This window comes from Heterodontus francisci, chromosome 27, assembly GCF_036365525.1.
Source record: "Heterodontus francisci isolate sHetFra1 chromosome 27, sHetFra1.hap1, whole genome shotgun sequence".
NCBI classification, from domain to species: Eukaryota; Metazoa; Chordata; class Chondrichthyes; order Heterodontiformes; family Heterodontidae; genus Heterodontus; species Heterodontus francisci.
In genome coordinates, this window is record NC_090397.1 from 17,225,027 (window position 1) to 17,246,497 (window position 21,471).

The 21,471-nt window shown below is 41.8% G+C and overlaps 1 protein-coding gene across 3 annotated transcripts in view; it reads right to left on the minus strand.

The window, feature by feature from the left end:
* pde3a (phosphodiesterase 3A, cGMP-inhibited) overlaps nt 1-21,471 on the minus strand; it is a 483,158-nt gene that overhangs the window by 39,183 nt on the left and 422,504 nt on the right. For all 3 annotated transcript variants that reach the window (XR_010977629.1, XM_068058930.1, XM_068058931.1), the window contains exons 7-10: nt 13,145-13,230; nt 11,120-11,310; nt 6,061-6,198; nt 991-1,102 (exon numbers count right to left, since the gene is read on the minus strand). Coding sequence is in view for 2 of the 3 variants with exons in the window: in XM_068058930.1 (XP_067915031.1) it covers nt 991-1,102; nt 6,061-6,198; nt 11,120-11,310; nt 13,145-13,230 (527 nt within the window). In the remaining variant the exon portion in view is untranslated. The remainder of the gene's footprint in view (nt 1-990; nt 1,103-6,060; nt 6,199-11,119; nt 11,311-13,144; nt 13,231-21,471) is intronic.

Genomic DNA, 21,471 nt, shown 5'->3' on the forward strand with positions numbered 1-21,471 from the left:
AGCAGGTTATTGCTGAATAAGTGCTGCTTGATAGCACTGTCGACGACACCTTCCAACAATTTTCTGAAGATTGAAAGTAGACTGATGGGGCGGTAATTGGATTTGCCCTGCTTTTTGTGCACAGGACATAGCTGGGTAATTTTCCACATTGTCGGATAGGTGCCAGTGTTGTAGCCATACAGGAACAGCTTGGCTAGTTCTGGAGCATAAGTTTTCAATACTATTGCCAGAATGTTGTGGCAGCCAATTCGCACACAACAAGGTTGCACAAACAGCAATGTGAGCATATAATCTGTTTTAGTGATGTTGGTTGGGATAAATATTGGCCAGAATACCAGGGAGAACTCCCCTGTTCCTCATGGGATCTTTTACAGCCACCTTAGAGGGCAGACAGGGCATCAGTTTTAATATCACACCCAAAGAATGACACCCACAATACAACACACCCTCAGTATTGCAGTGGTGCGTCAGTGTGGAGTTTGCTCTTAAGTCTCTAGAGTGGGACTTGAACCCACAACCACCTGAGAGTGTACACTAATGTGTATCCTTCAAGCATGGTTACTGGGGTAAGCATGTTGTGTGACCCATGTGCCAGTCTGTTGCAGGCAACAGGCGAGATATGGGAAACACCTTCATTGCAACCGCTCACAGGCAAAACAGAAGGTGATGTTGGTAAAATGGTCCACGGAGTTGTTGCATTAAAGGGTAAAGGGCAGCTTGACTGACCCGGCGTTCCTAGCAGGGATTTGTGCTGGAAGGGAACAGAGGAGGCCAGAAGTTGGGCTGCCGCACTATAGTTCCATTTCTCCGACCTGTGCTTCCTTTGAGAACAACTCACTGCTGAAGCATGGGATCAGGTGTGTAGCTTTATGTCCCCCATCAGCAGTACATACACCTCCAGAGAGCAACAATCACATTAACACTGAGTGACAGCTAAGTAACTACTTGGGGTGATGTTTTCCCATAAAAGTAAAATACAAGAATACTTACAGGGGATATCTCTGTATCCATTTTCTAATGCATGAAAGTAGTTCATGAACTCCTTTAATGGGATTTTAAATATTTCAAAAAGTCCAGTGTCTTCAAACAGTCTGAATGCCACCTGTACCAAGAGAGAGATTCAGTAATTTGTGAATGGAAAGTATCAAGAGAATGGAGTAAACCCAGCCTGTTACAGATCCTTAAAACACACAAACACCCAGATTTTCCAACTGGCCTTAACTTAATACCAACAACAACCCAAGTAATGCCAATCCAAAAACTCAGATATCTCACAAGTCTTTTAAGCAAGTACTAGATGTGGGCGTTCTGGGTCACATGTACAATCCAGTGACCCCCAAATAAAAATACATTTGTGTTTCATTAGTCTAAATAATATGCTTCCAATTTAGCAGCAAACAGCTTCAAGAATTTTAATGAGCATTCATAAAATTAAACATAATAGACTGTGGAGAATTCAATTCTAAAGGGTTTTTTAAAATATCCACCCTTTCTTACATTGCACTGGGAACTGGTGCAATACAATTCAAGCTCAACATAATTATGGCATTAGATTGCACTCTGCTTCCAAGCTTTTCGTATACATATCAAAGACATGTACTTCACAGGCCATAAATTGTACTGTGCTATTAAGTTAAGTGATTTTAAAGAGGCATTTTTGTCTTTACAAGAACTGCAGTTTAAAGTTGTCATTATACCTACTGCCTGATATGAGTCTGAACTCAAGTTAATATGATAGATGTGGTAGTGTAAAGAAGTGTTGTATTGACTGAGTCCCTTTGTATCTCTGAATAACAACTTAATGCTACTACAGCAACAAATATACATGCATATAGCCCCTGAATGCTTAACATTATGAGCGACCAAATTCACAGTCAAATTTTACAAATTTCACATCATGGCAGTTTAAGAATCATGAATTTCACGATTTCATGTATCGTAAATTTCAGTGTCGCAACAAACCATGAAAATGATCTATATAAAACAAAAATAAGACAAGGGAGGTTACTGGTTTCAAATGGCATTTATTGTATACTCAAAAACTATTGTAAAAAGCTGACTATAAACAGGTCACATTCTTTACTCACTGAAGTCAGTGGCTGAATGTGAGCATGGAGACTCACATGCATTAATCTGAGACTTCATCTCCTCACAATGTGTCGCAAAAACCTTTGGTAGGTAGTCCTGTCGTTGTTTATTTGCACTTGGAAAGCAACCACCATTTTGCACATCTTTGGGTAATCAAGTTTTTCCGATGGTATGTTGGCACTTGCAAAAGCATCTACATGTTCCATTGTAATCATCTGACAATTTTCTGAGCTCTCTGTTAACTTCTTAAAAAGAGTTGAAATCATTGCTTTTTTTCTCACATGTTTGTTTTCCAGCAGTGCAGTATCGGATGCTCTCCTTCTGCTGCCATGGCTTTCGCACTCTACCTGGCGCTGAACCGTTGCCCGCCGTGTGTGATCCGACGAAACACTGCAGCTTGTACAAAACAGTATTCCACCATCGGCATGCAGAATTCGGTTTCCAAATTCTCTCACTCCATGTGCTGCAGTAATGGCTGTGGCCAATTTTGATTTGCTCATTCTGGCATTCTCACTTGCCTGCTAATACCTGAGACTGCTACTCTCAAAACTGCACGCGGAGACCTCTCCCATCTACCAATCAGCGAGTTCAGCCTTGTGTCAATCACTAAAACCCACAAAGTTCACAAAATGGGCAATTTCATGGAGGACCCGAGATTTTTCACAGCTGTGAATTTGGTAGGGCCCTACAGAGTGAGAGATAACATACGTGTGTGCGTGCGTGTGAGTGTGCACACGTATGGGGCATGCGTGTGGCGACTATTCAAGTGCCTAGACAAGATACATTTCTTGAGTACTGAGTCTCCCTTCTGTTGATCCAGAGTTGGAATTGTGCTAACATTTAAGCTCAACACTGATACTAATGTGTGTTGGTGTCTCACACTTGATTGTGGGATGCTGTCAACTTTTTGTGCTACTCTGGAGTTGGCAGACAGCCGTTGTACTGCCAGACAACTAACTTTGGCCAGTTTCAGCTGAAATTCTGCATCCAGAAGCAGTATGGGATGGGGTGCTCTGTATTGTCTGACACTTAACGACTGTAATGGCATTATTGGAACATGCGAATTTGACATAGCTGCGTATATGATACTGGTACTGAAAGATTCAAACATCGGGGGTAATTTTGAGTTTTGGTGAAAGCATAGAACAGACAATACTGGATTGACTACATATTACGCATCTCTCCTGATTTTCGTTTTGAATGAAGTCAATGAAAGTGAAAACTGGGAGATGTGAATAGCACGGACCAATCTGATATCACGCATTTTACACTGTCACCAACAGTTAAATTGTGCGCTCAACACGTTGCTTAAAGGTAGGACAATTAATGAATTAATACTTCTCAATGTGAAAAATGGAGCAACCCCATCACTCCAATAGCATGTGTGTTTAGACTGCAAAACCACATTCTTCATTACAAATTGCCATTACACAGGCAATGTTTCACCTTATTAGTAAACAGAGCAATATGTGAAAAGACACTGTTAAAACATGTTACTGTTAACAAAAATGGCAATCCAATGACGTATCCACTTACTATCAAACTCATAACTGTCCCTCCCGATTTCCTTCCACTTTTCCCTTATGATTGAACCTGTTCTTAGTACCGGGCTCCACAAATAAAATGATTATAATTCATTTGCAATAGATAGAGAAAAATAGCCATTCTTATTAAGGTTGGAAATCTAACTAAATCCAAAATAAAAAGACTGCCTAAAAACATGCCACGAGCAAAAGTAAAAGCTTTTTGCATCTGCACAAGGTCAGTAACGAGGTAACATTTTATTTTCTGCTCCAATTACTCAGTCAACAACTCACAGATCACAAGCACAAATTAATACCTAAATAACCTTGAGATATTATGCAGTGTTTACAAATTAACAATAAAGTCCTCAAATCCAAATTACTGACTGACCAAAGGTGCTTGATAATAAATGTACTAAAGAAATTCATAACTTCCTGAATAAATAAATAAAATGCTGCCATTAACCTCCCATTGACAAAAAAGGTTCCGATCGCAAGTAGAGCAGCAAACCCCCAGAGCAATAAATGTCGGGTTCTCTTTGTTCTGCATCACAAGTTTTGATCAGTGGATCGGGCACTGGAATAAAATCCTTTTTGATTTTCCCTTTTTCTAAAGGAGACACTGATTTCAGATAGTCAGGAATGCAGACCGAAGGGCCAACTGTAAGTTAAATGAGTCTTATTTCCTGCATTAATATGAAGTGCTGCTTTGTATCACTTGTAATCTGATCTTTATTATTCAGTCTCGAAATGTTGTCCTTGAGAAAGTGGTGGTGATAAAAACGGAACACAGTTTGAAGAATGAACCTGACACTTTCCTGCCCCGTATGCTTCAGCTACTCGCTGTTCACAGATTTTCATATATTTCCTCCCAGCATTTTCAATTTCCGCAGCCTCCAGACACACCCACATCAGGCGAACAAGCAATTCAACCAATTAAAGAGAAAGATTGGCAGAAACCAATCAACCATTAGGAAAGTAGCACAATCTTTGATTTGACCTCCCTCACTATTCAGTGGCACCTGAAACTCTCAGTGGTGAGGCCAAGCTTGTGGGAAACAGCCAGCATAAATTTGCATGCAGAACTTGTTGTACAGAATCTTACTTCTTAAAAAATACTACTACACTATGCGATCTGATTAAATGGTGGAACAGGTTTGAGGGGCTGAGTGGCCTACTCCTGATTCTTTTGCTATTCTCAAGACTGAGATTGACCGGTAAGGGTATCGAGGAACATGGATCGAAGGTAGGTAAATGAAGTTGAGGAACAGGTCAGCCATGAATTGAATAATGGAACAGGCTGTTGGGGCTGAATGGCCTCATCCGGTGTTGTCAGATTCTAAAATCCTATGAATGCACAGTGACACTCAGCATGTTAGTGGACCACTAATATTGGTAAGTAAAATCCCAGGGAAGATGTGATGAGTTTTGCTCACCGCTAACTTTGTGCAGTGGTCTGAGGATGGAGACCGAGGCCTAGATCAGATGAAGAGTGGGTGCGGGACTCAAGCAGCATGAGGCTGGTGAGTTGGGTTCAGGAGTAACTTGCAGTGAGGTCTGGAGAAGAGGCTGGTGAGTGGGGACAGATGTCACAGAACACTGAGGTCGATTGTCAGGTACTCCAAACAGTGAGTTCAACACAAGCTCCACTTTATGATCCAGATCCCACAAAACAGGCCTTTAATGACAGAGAGACGGATTCAATTCTTTTAATAACATTTTATGAACATACAAAATTGACAGGAAGAAAAAGGTCAATTAGTCCATCAAGTTCTCCCCACACATCAAGATGGTCAGAGCATCCTGACTAGACATTTACCATCCATCCCTCCCTGACCTGCCAATCCTGTCCCTTTTCCCCTGTAGCCATGCAATCTCCTGGGAGAGGAAAAATAACACAGGAACCTAATGTTGATATTAGTTTTAGTTAAAAAGATTTATCTTTCTTGCATCTAAACAGAACCAAATGTACAGAGGAGACATTCAGCCAAAGAGCATCCAAAATAGAAACATTTTGTGCATCTGTACAACACTTGATAGCGATGTTCAGAATCATGAGGGGTCTGGACAGAATAGATGGGGCGAAACTGTTCCCATTGGTGGAAGGGTCGAGAACCAGAGGACACCGATTTAAGGTGGTTGGCAAAGAACCAGAGATGACATGAAGAAAAATCTTACGCAGCAAGTGGTTAGGATCTGGAACACGCTGCCTGAGAGAGTGGTGGAGGCAGATTCAATTGTAGCTTTCAAAAGGGAATTGGATAATTATCTGAACATCAGAAAACCTGCAGGTCTACGGGGAAAAGGTGGGAGAGTGGGACTAGCCGAGTCGCTCTTGACAGAGAACCAGCATGGATACGACAGGCTGAATGACCTCCTTCTATGCTGTAACCATTATACGATTCCACGAGAACATTAATACCCCAGGCCAACAGAAGCACATCCTCACCTGGCTGAGGATCCGGCCACATTTTGAGCCCGTCATTTCCACAAGATCAAAGATGGGAAAATTCCAGTTGTTCAATTCTGTAAATAACAGCTCTAGGCCTTCCATTAGCAGAGGTTCTGGGGCAAGTATTGGTTTATCCTGGAAAACAAAAGGAGTGATTTACCCAAAATGATGAGGAAATTTTTCTATATCTATAACAAGAATCTTGTGGGGGCAACTTTAACCTAACATAGCGTTGGGAAGCTGATGGGAAAGGACGCAATGTTGGTTTTACAACCAGTTTGATTTTCGTCTCCACTGAAGTCAGTAGCGAGTGATATTGGGGCAAGGTGTGAAACGGATATTCCACCCAATCCAGCGGGTTACTCACCTGTCACGTCAGGTTAAAATTACTCCCCATGTGTTTACATGCACTTCCATTACAAATTATGTCCTTTTTTTTTTACATTTCCTTTCTAAATTCCTATGTCCATATTTATAATGGAAGCTGCCCATGTAAACCTGTCAAGCTGTAATTAGATCCCACCAATAGTGGCGGTGCTGCTGTGCATCTGCTTTGATTCTCCCAGCTCCACTGCCTGTACGACATAGGGACTCTTACACTCCAACCAACTCCACCTCTCTGCTCCACAGATTTCAGTACATTTTGCTATTTACTTATGAATCATTATTCAAAATTAATGGCCAGGATTTTGCAGTTAGTGGTCTTTTGCACTGTGACTTACAGATATTAAGTGTAAAAACTATGTGACCCCCTACACAGGGGATCTGGAATTTGTGTTTCTTCTTAACCGATCCGATTAAAGAATCCTTATTGAGACATGCAGAGTGTGAACCAGAAATTAACTTAGAATATTTAATTCAATATAAAATCATGTACAGAAAGCAAAATAAAGAGATGAAAAGAAAGATGAGGTTGAAAGATAAAAGAGACAGAAAGAAAAAGTAAAAAAAAACTTTAAATCTCCAACAATAATTAAAATCTGAAGGAATGGGACTCCACTCTTATAAAAATTAATTTTCAGAGGTTGTTTGGCAGTAATTAAGACTTACCACACTGTTAAAAATTGATTCACACTTAAATGGCCAACCGCTAACTTTTTCTGGCATGTTTCATGGATATCTAGTGGATAAGTACCAAACGTCACACGTTTCATGTCTTTCAAAGTTGAGTCTCTCAGTGAGATACAGTTTCAGCAAAGCTTCTAATGCAGCAGTGTATCTCTGATAGCAACATCCAGATATCCATATTTAACGGAAAGTTTGTGCGTGAGTGTGTGCAGCAGCTGGAAGTTGCTGTCCAATTTACGCCTTAACCATAGTGAACGCTATTAGCCTCACCATTATACTCACTGCAAAATGCAGGCCAATTTATTGCATAAACATAAGAACAGAATTCCAATAACTTAAAAATAGCAACTGAATTACAGCTACAGGGCAAGCTACAAACCAATCTAAGTATCTCCTGCCCTCTAAACCCAATGAACAAGAGGACATAGTCTTCACACCTTGTGTGCAGTGTCACAAGTGATCAACCATTATTTTTCTATACACTGTTACAAAAGTGCTTCTGGTTTTGTTACATATATTTTTTGAGGAATTCATAGTCGAACTGAAGAAATGTTGGACCAGTTTTTCCCAAGAGGGTCATCAAGAGGACAATGAAAGGACTTGTTTGACAACAACATTTTAGACTGTCACATGACTCATGTTAAAAATAGAACAGAAACCGTGATAACTGAGGGAAGATGTGTGCGGAGAAGTGACAGGTCGGAAGGTGGATTTTCTGTTTCCAGTTTCACTTTTGAATTGTTTTGAGTTGGGAATGAACTGTTTAAAAAGGGGGTGGAGTTTTTAAAAATTAGCCTGAAGGAAAGAACCCCAGCTCAGCTCAACCTGCAAGGAGAGAAGAGAATTCCCAAGAAAGGAGTGAAGACCACAAACCAGCTCAGCTTTCCAGCACCTCTCTAAAAGACCCTGAGAAGTCCACTGTGTAAACTCATCTTGTTTCCCATCTTTAAAGAAAAGCCTGCTAAATTAATTCTCAAAGCCGCCTAAAAAGAACTGTTCCAAAAGATTCCAGTGACCCTTCTATGTGTATTCGGAGGCCAGACTGTATGCCAGTTTAGGATCACAACATAACTCATCTACTGTTTCTTCAAGAATGATCATCTATTCAGCCCGTGTTTTTTGTCTGTAATAGGGCTAAAAAAAATCCCTTTATTTTTCTGATTAACTGGTGTGTGTGTGCTTGTGTGTGAGTGTGAGGGGGCTAACGTAAAAAGGGATCTTTTTAATTTTACTTGGTGTGTTTATGCTTTACTTCATTACTGGTTAAGACTTGTTTTATAATAAACTGATAATTTTATTGTTTATTAAAGAAACCTGTTGGTGTGTTCATTCATGGGGAATGAGGAAATGACAGAGGCACTGAACAAATATTTTGTGTCTGTCTTCACAGTAGAAGACACAAGTTCCAGACCAGAAATAGCTGTAACCTAGGGGCTAAAAAGAGTGAGGAAATTAAGGATATTGATATCAGTCAAGAAAAAGTATTGGAGAAACTTGAGGGACTAAAATCTGACAAGTCCCCAGGACCAGATGGCCTACATCCTAGGGTTCTAAAAGAGATAGCTAAAGAAAAAGTGAATGTGTTGGCTATGATTTTCCAGAATTCCTTAGATTCAGGAATGGTCCCATCAGATTGGAAGTTGGCAAATGTTACACCGCTTTTCAAGAAAGGAGGTAGAGAGAAAACAGGGAACTACAGGCCAGTTAGCCTAATATCAGTCGTTGGGAAGATGCTGGAAACTATTATTAAAGAAGTCTTAACATTGCACTTGGAAAAGCATAGTATGATTAGAACAAGTCAGCAGGGTTTTACTAAAGGGAGATCTTGTTTGACAAAGTTATTAGAGTTTTTGAGGATGTAACTAGTAGGGTAGATAAAGGGGAACCAGTAGATGTAATATATCTAGATTTTCTAAAGGCATTCGATAAGGTGCCACATAAAAGATTGGGGCTCATAGTGTTGGGGGTAATATGTTAGCGTGGATAGAGGATTGGTTAACAGACAGGAAGCAGAGAGTGGGCATAAATGGGGCATTCTCAAGTTGACAGGCAGTGAATAGTGGGTGCCGCAAGGATCAGTGCTGGGGCCTCAGCTATTTACACTCTATATTAATGACTTGGATGAAAAGACAGAGATTAATGTATCTAAGTTTGCTGATGATATAAAGCTCGTTGGAAAGGTAAGCTGCGGGGAGGATGTAAAGAGGCTGCAAAGAGATATAGACAGGTTAAGTGAGTGGGCAACAAGATGGCAAATGGAGTATAATGTAGGGAAGTGTGAAGTTGTTCACTTTGGTCATAAAAACAGAAAAGCAGAATATTTTTTAAAAGTTTTGAAACTGGGTAAGTGTTGATGTTCAGAGAGACTTGGGGGTACTCGGACAAGGAACGCACAATGTTAATATGCAGGTGCAGCAGGCTATTAGGAAGGCAAATGGCATGTTGGCCTTTATTGCAAGGGGGTTGGAGTACAGGAATAAAAAAGTCTTACTAAAATTGTACAGGGCTTTGGTGAAACCGCACCTGGAATACTGTGTGCAGTTTTGGTCTCCACATTTAAAAAAGGATATACTTGCACTGGAGGCAGTGCAGCGAAGATTTACTAATTGGTCCCTGGGATGAGGGGGTTGTCCTGTGATGAGCAGCTGAGTAAATTGGGCCTATATTTTCTGGAGTTTAGAAGAATGAGAGGCGATCTAATTGAGACATACAAGATTCTGAAAGGGCTTGATAGGGTAGAAGCTGAGACATTGTTCCCACTGGTCAGGGAATGTGAAACACAGGGACACAGTCTCAGGACAAGTAGTTATGTTACTGGACTAATAATTTATAGAACATGAGTTCAAATCCCACCAAGGTAGTTTGAGAATTACAAATCAGTTAAAAATAATCTGGAAGTGAAAAGCAAGTATCAGTAAAAGTGACCATAAAGTTACCAGATAGTCATAAAAGCCCAACAACTCATTAATGTCCTTTAGGGAAGGAAACTTGTCATTCCCCAGTCTGGCCTAATTGTGACTCCAGTCCCAAAGTGGTTGACTCTTAACTACTCTCTGAAGTGACCCAGCAAGCCATTCAGTGGTATCAGGGCAACTAAGGACAGGCAATTAATGCCAAACTCGCTGGTGAAACCCACACCTCAAGAATGAATTTTAAAAATCCATTGCATCCTTCCACTGAAAAATCTTCTGCCTCAGCACTGTCACATTTTTGTAAGACTTTCTTTGTGATGGCTGTAAAGCTCAAAACAGGATTTTCTTATTAAATGTGACATTCAGTGAACTGGACAAGTTTAACTGCACTCGTTTGACTCTACATGCAGTTGCAGGCTTTGGCCTCAAGAGAGTGCAGTGAACCAGTTTATTATCCATATTCTTAGCTTTGACTTTCCACCATGTTGATTTGTTAATTAAGTAATGTAAAACATTTCTTTTAGGTTTCAAGGTTAAAAGAAAACATTTTCCTTTATTCTTATTTCCCTATCAGGACAGCAGTTTCAGACGGTGAAAAAATCTTTTCATCCCTCACATGTTTTCCCCAGTGTGCATCAAAGAGGAAAAAACAAACCTAATGTATAACCCACAGCTACAGGGAGCTTAGATTGGCAACTGCTTTTAAATCTCAAGCCCCTTCTCTTGGGGAGCGGCGGGGGGGGGGGGGGGGGGAGGTGAAGTTATAAAGGTCGTAGAAACTACTGGAAAATATGTCGCTATCTTATTTCTTAACATGAGATTGCTCATCTGTTGACGTTGTTTGCAAAGATTATTTGAGTCACCAAGCTTAAAGTATGACAGAAATTTGCATATGTAACATTTTGAAGTGTGATGGACAAATTTTTGTACTTTTTAATGATGAATCCCTCTATGCTTCCAGACCCTTCTTATTGGCAAAAGGGTTTAAATCCAATAATTGCCCTGTGACAGGTACGCAGTTCAGTGCACAAAGTCTCCGCAGCTTCACACAAAACAAACTTATTCCAATGAAGTACCTCAGCTGGAATCAAATGATGCAACATAAGGTTTTCAGGCCTGTAGCTTCTGCAGTCAGAACCTTTGAGGGATCGTGCCAACCCTTTTGAGCAAGATTCATGCTCATCATCATTCTGTGTGATATCACTGCTGTCACTGTTATTTGTTTCATGGGTGCTGTCATAGTCCGATGTTGCTTGTGCAGGGTCATCTGCAAGAAAGAAATATTCATAAGAATTTAGCATGTCTCCATGTTGTACCTGGTCCTTTGAATGATAACTCTGGGATGAGGAAACTAATTGCCATAAATTATGGTACAAACTAGGCCTTTTACACGTCTCCTGGAACATCTTTGGTGTCTGTAGCCATTTGGATAAACTATAGCACACTCCTGGTTGAGTGATGCTGTCCAGGTAATTCTTTGGGGTAAAAAGGTGTGCAAAACAGGAGGGAACGGATTGGCCGACAATTATATACTCGTTCGACTTTCGTCTCTGGTGCCTTCAGTGAAATGGAACATGGACAGGGTGGGTATGAAATGGCTGTGAAATGGGTCGAATGCATTATTGTATGTCCAAGTTTGCAGATGACATTAAGTTAGGAAGCACAGGAGGTTTTGTGGATAGGAGCAAGAAGTTACAATATAATATAAACCATTAAGTGTGTGGTTGAAGTTACGGCAGATGGAGTTCAATGTGGGGAAGTGTGAGGTCATCCATTTTGGATCCGTGAAAGACAAATCAGAATATTTTCTTAATGGTGAGAGACAAGGAAGTGTAGAGGGGCAAAGGGATTTAGGTGTCCAAGTACATAAATCACTGAAAGCTAATGCACAAGTACAAAACGAATAGCGGAATGTTGGCCTTTATCTGAAGGCGGTTGAACTAAAATGTTCAGTTGTACAGGGCCTTGGTCAAGCCCCATCTGGAGCACTGTGTCAGTTTTGGGGATCACACCTTAGGCCTTGCAGGGGTGCAGCACAGATTCATCAGAATTATATCCAGGCTTAAAGGGTTAAATTCTGAAAACAGGTTGTATAAACCTGGCTTGTGTTATGATGATGGAGGGGTGATCTAACTGAAGTGTTGGAAGTGATAAAAGGGTTTGATAGAATAGGAAAAATTATTTCCTCTGCTGGAGGAATCCAGAACAAGGGGATGTGTTCCAAGAGGTAAGCCATTTAGGTGTGAAATCAGGAAGCATTTTTTCCACAGAGAGGGTAGTGGAAATCTGGAAGTCTCTCCCCAGAAGGTTGTGGATGCTGGGCCAATTGAAATTTTCAAGACTGAGATCAATGGAGTTTTGTTGGGTAAGGGTAATATGAGATATGGAGCAAAGGAGGTAAATGGAATTGAGGTACAGTTCAGCTATGATCTAATTGAATGGTAGAACAGACTCGAGGCACTGATTGTGAAGACAGTTTATATGATGAGAAACACTGTCAAAGACTGTCTCTCCACCTCCTCTACTATGTACTGAAACATTGAGTGGGCAGGTTCAAAATGAGAGAAAAAAGACACACGCAACTATTATGGGTTTGAGTTGAAGGATGAAAGAATTCAATGTACCTGCTCATGCTCACCACCCAACCTCTTCCCAATGAAAGCCCTGTAACTGAGTGCATTCCACATGACCAGCAGTGAAATCATTAAAGCAAACTGCAGGAACGTAGCAGAGCTCGGCATCCTGTTTAGATAATCCACAGAGCAAACAAGTGTAATGAGTTCTTTTATGTTGTCTGATGCAACATAAATGAGATGCGTGGAGCCCAGTTATGCTGAAGATCTCAAACAGGTTTATTGCAGCTAACTTGATACGTGGAGTACAGAGCAAACTATTTACAGAACGTTACTCTGGGTGTTACAGTTGCAGAGTGACGCAAGCTTCAAATCACATGACTGCGTCCTGGTCATTAGCATGTTAAGATGTTAAAGGGACATCACTCTTAAAAGCAATCATACAACAAACAGTGACTATTATCTGGTGAATCAATGCTAAATCCTAGCTCAGGACTGTGCAGCAGACGCTGGAGATAAATAGCTTACCAGTCCTGTTCAGTGAATTCACTGGTGCATCAGCTCGATCCCCTGTGCTGTCCGAATGCGTCAGTTTGTTGAATGGCCGTCCACAGCTGGAACATCAAATAAAAGAAGTTTTAAATAAAAGTAAATAAAAATCCTTAAATAATGAAATGGCCGTGTTTCTTTTCTCATTCATCTGCTTTTTAATTTACAATCACCTAACTCAGTAAGGTAGTAGCCACATGCTAATATCAGCCATCCTGGTCTTGGTCTCTGGAATTCCATTCTCCTCCCAGTTATTCACCTGCCTCTTTAAAGATCATTGCTCTGACAGAGCTCTCCCAACTCCCAGATCAAGGCATGAGATGTCTATCCCTTTCTTTATTTGTGAAGCATTATATAAATTTCTATGTTAACGGCACAATTTAAATGCAAAGACATCACTGCAGGAGTTCCTCAGGGTAGAGTCCTACGCCCGACCATCTCCAGCTGCTTGATCAATGGCCTTCCTTCCATCATTAGGTCAGAAGTGGGGATGTTCGCTAATGATTGCACAGTGTTCAGTTTCATTAACAACTCCTCGGATACTGAAGCAGTCCATGCCCGCATGCAGCAAAATCCTGGACAACATTCAGGCTTGAGCTGCTGATAAGTGGCAAATAACATTCTCACAAGTGCCAGGCAATGATCATTGCTCATAAGAGAGAGTCTAACCACCTCTCCTTCACATTCATCGCTGAATCCTCCACTATCAACATCCTGGGGGTCACCATTGACCAGAATCCTAATTGGACCAGCCACATAAATGCTGTGGCCACAAGAGCAGGTCAGAGGCTGGGAATTCTGCGGTGCGTAACTCACCTCCTGACTCCCCAAAGCCTGTCCACTATCTATAAGGCACAAGTCAGGAGTGTGATGCAATACTCTCCCACTTGCCTGGATGAGTGCAACTCCAACAACACTCACAAAGTTCAATACTGTCCAGGAGAAAAGCAGCCTGCTTGATTTGCACTCCATCCACCACCTTCAATACTCACTCTTTCCACCACTGACGCACTGTGGCTGCAGTGTGTATCATCTAGAAGATGCACTGCAGCAACTCGCCAAGGCTCCTTCAACAGCACCTTCTAAACACGCAAGCTCTATCACCTAGAAGGACAAGGGCAGCAGGCACATGGGAACAGCACCATCTGCAAGTTCCCCTCCAAGTCACACACCAACCTGCTTGGAAATATATCACTGTTGCTTCATTGTTGCTGGGTGAAAATCCTTGAACTCCCTCCTGAACAGCACTGTAGGTGTATCTTCACCACAAGAACTGCAGTGGTTCAAGAAGGTGGCTCACTACCACTTTCTCAAGGGTAATTAGGGATGCACTACATGCCAGTGAGTACAAAAATAGGAGCATAGAGCAGATGAACGCGTGGCTGGAAAGATGGTGCAGGGGGGAGGGCTTTAGTTTCTTAGAGCACTGGGACCAGTTCTGGAAAAGGTGGGATCTGTACAGGCTGGACAGGGTGCACCTCAACAGGGGGTCCAAAATCCTCATGGGCTAGTTTGCTAGTGCTGTTGGGGAGGGTTTAAACTAGCTAGGCAGGCAGATGGGAAACTGAGCATAGATTCAGAAGGGAGAAAAGCAGAGCTGGAAATGGAAGGCAGAAAATTAGCAAGAGAGTTTGGACAGCAGAGCAAACAAAGGTTGGAAAATAGACAAAAAAGGAGTCCTGTTGTGCTTGTTGGTATATACCTAATGCAAGGAGGATGGTGAATAAGGCAGATAAGCTGAGGGCACCGTGGAAGTATGATTTTTTTTGAGCTATTAATGAAACATGGCTTAAAAGAGGCTCCTGGTTACAGGGTTTTCAGATGAGATAGAGAGGGGGATGGCAATATTGATTGAGGAAACAATTACAGACATGAGAAGGGATGGTATGCTAGAGGGATCATCAAATGAGTCTACATGGGCTTAACTAAGAAACATAAAAGGGGCAATCACACTGCTGGAAGTGTACTCTAGACCCCCAAACAGATAGTAGAGCAAATTTGTAGGCAAATTTCTGACAAATGCAAAAACAGTAAGGCAGTAATGGGGGGATTTCAAATACCCAAATATTAACTGAGATTCTGACAGTGTACAGAGGTACAGAGGGCACAGAATTGCTAAATTGCATTCAGTGAACCTTTTTAGCCAGTATGTCACAAGCCCAGCAAGAGAAGGAACAATTCTGGATTTAGATGTAGGGAATGAAGCTGGGCAAGTGGAAGGAGTATCAGTTGGAGAGAACTTTTGTGGTTGTGATCATAATTCAGATCGATTTAGCACAGTTATGGAACAGGGCAAAGATTAAATAGGAGTAAAGATTCTAAACTGGGGAAGGCCAATTTTACTAGGCTGAAAAGGAATTTAGCAAAGGTGGACTGGAAACAGCTACTTGAATGTAAACTAGTGTCAGAGCAGTGGGAGGCATTTGAGGAGGAGATTCAAAGGGTTCAGGGTAAACATGTTCTCACAAAGAAAAAGGGAGGGATAGTCATATCTACAGCCCCCTGGATGACAAGGTGCATTAGAGGGTAAGATAAGGGAAAGGAAAAAAAGGGATGCCTATGTCACGCGTCGAGAGCATAATACTACAGAAAGCCTAGAAGAGTACAGGAAGTGTAGGGATGAAATTAAAAGGGACATTAGGAAAGCAAAGAGGGCCTGAAAAAATATTGGCTGTTACCAGTGGGGTTCCGAAAGGCTCAGTACACGGTCACTAGCTTTTTTGTAGTTCATATTAGTAATTTAGACTCAAACATTGGAGGTGTAATAAAGAAGTTTTCAGATGATACAAAAATTGGCTATGTGGTTGATAGTGAGGAGGAAAGCTTTAGACTGCAGGAAGATATAGATGGTCTGGTCAGTAGGGTAGAAAAGTAGAAAATGGAATTGAAAGTGGAGAACTATGAGGTATTGCATTTTGGGAGGCGCAACAAGGCAAGGGAATACACAATAAATGGGAGCATACTTGAGTAGTGTGGAGGAACATAAGAATGTAAGAAGTAGGAGCAGCAGTAGGCCATTCAGCCCTTCGAGCCCACTTCACCATTCAATGAGATCATGGCTGATCATCTACTTCAACATCATTTTCCTGCACTATCCCCATAAGCCTTGATGTTTTTACAGAGGGACCTTGGAGTGTATGTCCAGAGATCCTTTAAAAGTAGCAGGACAGGTTGATAAGGTGGTTAAGAAAGCATATGGCATGCATTCATTTATTAGCTGAGGCATAGAATATGAGAGCAGGGAGGTTATGCTCGAACTGTATACAGTTCTGGGCACCACATTACAGGAAAGATATGATTGTACTGGAGAGGGTGCAGAGGAGATTTATGAGGATGTTGCCAAGACTGGAAAATTTTAGCTATAAGGACTGATTGGATAGGCTGGGGTTGTTTTCCTTGGAACAGAGGAGGCTGAGGGGCGACTTAATTGAGGTGCATAAAATTATGAGGGGTCTAGCTACAGTAAATAGGGATAACCTATTTACCTCAGCAGAGGAGGCAAAAACTAGGAGGCATAGATTTAAGGTAATTGGTAGAATGATTAGTCATAGGGAATTATACAGCACAGAAACAGGCCCTTCGGCCCATCGTGTCCATGCCGGCCATAAAGCACCTATCTATTCTAATCCCATTTTCCAGCACTTGGCCCGTAGCCTTGCGGAACTCACTGCCTGAAAGGGTGGGAGAGGCAGAAACTCTCACCACATTTAAAAAGGACTCAGATGTCTGCTGGAAGAGCTGTGACCTGCAGGGCTATGAACCTAGTGCAGGAATTAGGCAGGATAGCTCTTTCATCGACCAGCACAAACAAGATGGGCTGAATGGCCTCCTTCTATGTCATAAATTTTCTATGATTTGTGCGATTTGAAGACCGAGGGGTCATCCAATTGAGGTCTTTAATATTATAAAGGGGTTCAATAGGGTCGATGCAGAGAAGATGTTTCCACTTGCAGCCACTATGTACCATAAATATAAGATAGTCACTAACAAATCTCATAGGAATTCAGGAGAAACGTCTTTACCGAGAGAGTGGTCAGAATGTGGAATGCACTACCACATGAAGTTGACAAATAGCATAGATATATTTAAGGAGAAGCTGGATAAACACATGAGGGTAAAGGAATAGGAGGTTGCACTGATATGGTTAGATGAAGAGACTGGTGTGGAGCAAAAACTCTGGAATGGACCTGTTTCTTTGTAATTCTATGTAGTAACAAGTTTTTTACCCCAGTTCTGATGAAGGGTCACTGACCTGAAACATTAACTCTGCTTCTCTCTCCACAGATGCTGCCAGACCTGCTGAGTATTTCCAGCCTTTCTTGTTTTTATTTCACCCCTACATCCAAGCTTGAGTTAATGAAACTGTTTCAGTGATCAAAACATTGGCCCTGGCATTAATAGTTAGCAAATAATTAAACAAGGCTCAGTCTCGGCATTAATACAAAAGCAAAATACTGCAGATGTTGGTGAACGATCATCCACCTGAAACGTTAACTCCGTTTCTTGCTCCACACATGCTGCCAAACCTGCTGAGTATTTCCAACAAGGGCAATTTGGCAAAGTGGATCCAAAATTGGCTTAGTGGCAGGAAGCAGAGGGTGATGGTTGAGGGTTGTTTTTGCGATTGGAAGCCTGTGACCAGTGGTGTACCGCAGGGACTGGTGCTGGGATCCTTGCTGTTTGTAGTGTACATTAATGATTTAGACGTGAATGTAGGAGGTATGATAATTAAGTTTTCAGATGACACAAAAATTGGTAGTGTCGTAAATAGTGAGGAGAAAAGCCTCAGATTACAGGACGATATAGATGGGCTGGTAAGATAGGCAGAGCAGTGGCAAATGGAATTTAATCCTGAAAAGTATGCGGTGATGCATTTTGGGAGGACTAACAAGGCAAGTGGATGGTAGGACCCTAGGAAGTACAGAAGGTCAGAAGGATCTTGGTGTACTTGTCCATAGATCACTGAAGGCAGCAGCACAGGTAGATAAGGTGGTTTGGAAGGCATATGGGATAATTGCCTTAATCAGCCGAAGCACAGAATATAAGAGCAGGGAGGTTATGATGTTCAGCGGAGAGTTTCATCTGTTGACTTTTTTTTATTAAAATAAAACCACCCAGTTTGTATATTTGTATAAAACATTAGTTAGGCTACAGCTGGAATACTGTGTACAGTTCTGGGCACCACACTATAGGAAGGATGTGATTGCACTGGAGAGGGTGCAGCGGAGATTCACCAGGATGTTGCCTGGGCTGGAGCATTTCAGCTATGAAGAGAGACTGAAAAGGCTAGGGTTGTTTTCCTTACAGCAGAGAAGGCTGAGGGGGGACATGATTGAAGTATACAAAATTATAAGGGGCATAGATAGGGTAGGTAGGAAGAAACTTTTTCCCTTAGTGGAGGGGTCAATAACCGGGGGCATAGATTTACGGTAAGGGGCAGGAGGTTTAGAGGGGATTTCAGGAAACAATTTTTCACCCAGAGGGTGGTTGGAATCTTGAACACACTTCCTGAAGAGGTGGTAGAGGCAGGAACCCTCACAACATTTAAGAAGTATTTAGATGAGCACTTGAAACATCATAGCATACAAGGCTAAAGGCCAAGTGCTGGAAAATGGGATTAGAATAGTTAGGTGCTTGATGGCCGGCAAAGACATGATGGGCCGAAGGGCCTGTTTCTATGCTGTATAACTCTATGACTCTGTAACATTTTCTGTTTTTAGTTCAGTCTAGGCATTGCCTTTTTCACTGAAACCACTGTTCCACTCTGTAGGCTTCTGAACATAACTTTGAGTGTTCTAATGTGTCTTGGTTGAGATCTAATTTTTTGGGGAATGTAACAAGCTTTAAAAAAACAATCCCATTGTCTGCGTTAGCTGCAGGATTTGTCTACGCTGGAAACTATTTGACTCACCATTTGTTCAAAAGAACTTTTCCCATCCATGCAAGAAGTAGCCTTCAACTCATACCTTTTAACACGTCATCTATGGTCCCAACAGGTCACTGATAGAAGAACTCATTCATAGACTTTATAAACATGCTCAATTCAAATCCGAGCAAACATGCTGAATGAAAACAAGATTCCAGCAGTGTGCGCTAAACCAGCCAGCATTTTGGAGAGTTGCACAAGTTTGCAATTTCATCCACAGACTAAACTGGAATCCTTTCTATAATATGTATTCATCTATTTCAGATGATAAAACATATATGCAGAGTTTCAATACTGCAAAGGTTTGGAATCTGAAGGAGATGCACATTTTCTCTGCACATCTAGCAAATGTGAGTGAAGGTGATGGGAAAGTAAAAGCAAGTTTTGATAAGGCAGTAATGGGTCAGGATCATCACTGAGCTCAAATCTCATTCATTACAGAAAAGCTACCAGGGACTCCTTGATCTTCCATCATTTTCCATTTACGAAACATCAGTGGAATTTTCAGCTTTCCTTGCCTGGTGGAAGTGGGGCGGTAGCACCCAGAAAATGATGCCCTGTCGCCCTGATACCACCATTGCTGTGATCAAACAATGTTCTTCCAGGCCTACCACTGGGTGCCTTGAGGGCCCCCAAAGCAGGTGATCAGCCCATTTAATTTGCTAATTGGGGTCCTGTGATTCACTCAGGACCCCAATTGCCATATTTTGGACTGAATTGGGTGCAGTGCTCACCAGGGAGGGGAAGGGAGAAAAGTACCTGAATAATCTTAGAGTCTTGAAGCTGCCCTGGATTTCCTACAGAGCCTCTGGCCTGCATGGACCATGACACTTGGCCCTTTGTACCAAGCTTCTTCATGCACCCTTGCCCTTGGGTGTCCAACAAAACCAGGAAGAGCAAGGTGAGCCAGGAGTCTGGCAAACCCCTTATGCTCCATGCATGCTGGGCCTGCATCTACTACAGGCCCCAAGCCTACAGATCTACTGTGGGACAGACCCAGGGAAGTGCATTTGGAGGCGGAGGCCTGATGTAATGGGGATCTTTGTTCCCTTTATTCTCATTGTTGATTTCTGAGGCACAGTGCAGTGTAAAATCCACCTTACTGCATCTTCATGCAGCAGGAATGAACATTAGATGTCAATGCACTTGAGTGCCATCTTCATTCCCCTTCCTTCATGGAAACTGTCTCATAATTGAGAATAGGAGCAGACTGAGAAAAAAAGTTTGCAGTGACATCATCAGAACAGGTCTGTAATTTGTGCATCAATGTTGCTCATGTTTAAAATTAGACTCTACATTTCCCTTTAATTACTTGCCGAACGCATTTTAATCTTGCTTCACACAAGAGCTAATGGGAGATTTGTTTTTAAACAATTGAGCTATCAGATTGGCACACTGATGGGAAATAAATTGTACCACACCAGTCGTCGACATACATCTCCTATTTATTTTCATACAAACAACTGGTTATAAATCAAGTATTTAACAATGCTACCGGTTCATACATTAACAACAAATCTCCTGTGGCAATGTCTAAAGTTACAGGGAAACGATGGACTCATTTAGAAAGGCAGGAATAGTGGAGGAAAAGTTGGATGAGGCCCGAGAAGGCAATGGGAGTAGATAGCTGTCACGGTCAATGCCCAAAGCATAGCCCCAAGGACCTGCATGGAAGCCGAAAGAGATTCAATGACCTCACGGGTGGTCAAAGTCCGTGAATGTATCTTAAAATGGCACATTGTACTCAATGCACTGCTACAACAACAACTTATATTATAGTGCCTTTAACATAATAAAACATCCCAAGGCGCTTTGCAGGAGCACGAGACAAACTGAGCCACATAAGGAGATATTAGGTCAGATGACCAAAAGCTTTGTCAAAGAAGTAGATTTTAAAGGAGCGCCTGACTGGAGGATTGGTGTTAATGCTTTGCTTCATTACTGGTTAAGTCTTGTTTTATAATAAACTGATCATTTTGTTGCTGATAAAAGAAACCTGGTTGGTGTATTTTATTCTGGGATAAAAAGTAGAGTCTATGATTGACTGCATCGGTAACTGGGTAACCATTTTAAAAAGATACGTTGTGACCTGTGGAGAGGTGGAACAAGATAAGACTCCTCCCGCCTCGGTCGTAATATTCAGGCCTAGGCGACTGAAGGCGCAGCAACAATGGTGGAGCGATTAAAATCGGGAATGCTCAAGAGGCCAGTATTAGAGAAGCGCAGATGTCTTGGAGGGGTGATGGGCTGGAGGAGATTATAGAAATAGGGAGGGACGAAGCCCTGGAGGGATTTGAAAATAAGGATGAGAATTTTAAAATCAAGATATTGCTTGACTGGGAGCCAATGTAGGTCTACGAGCACAGGGGTGATGGCGGAA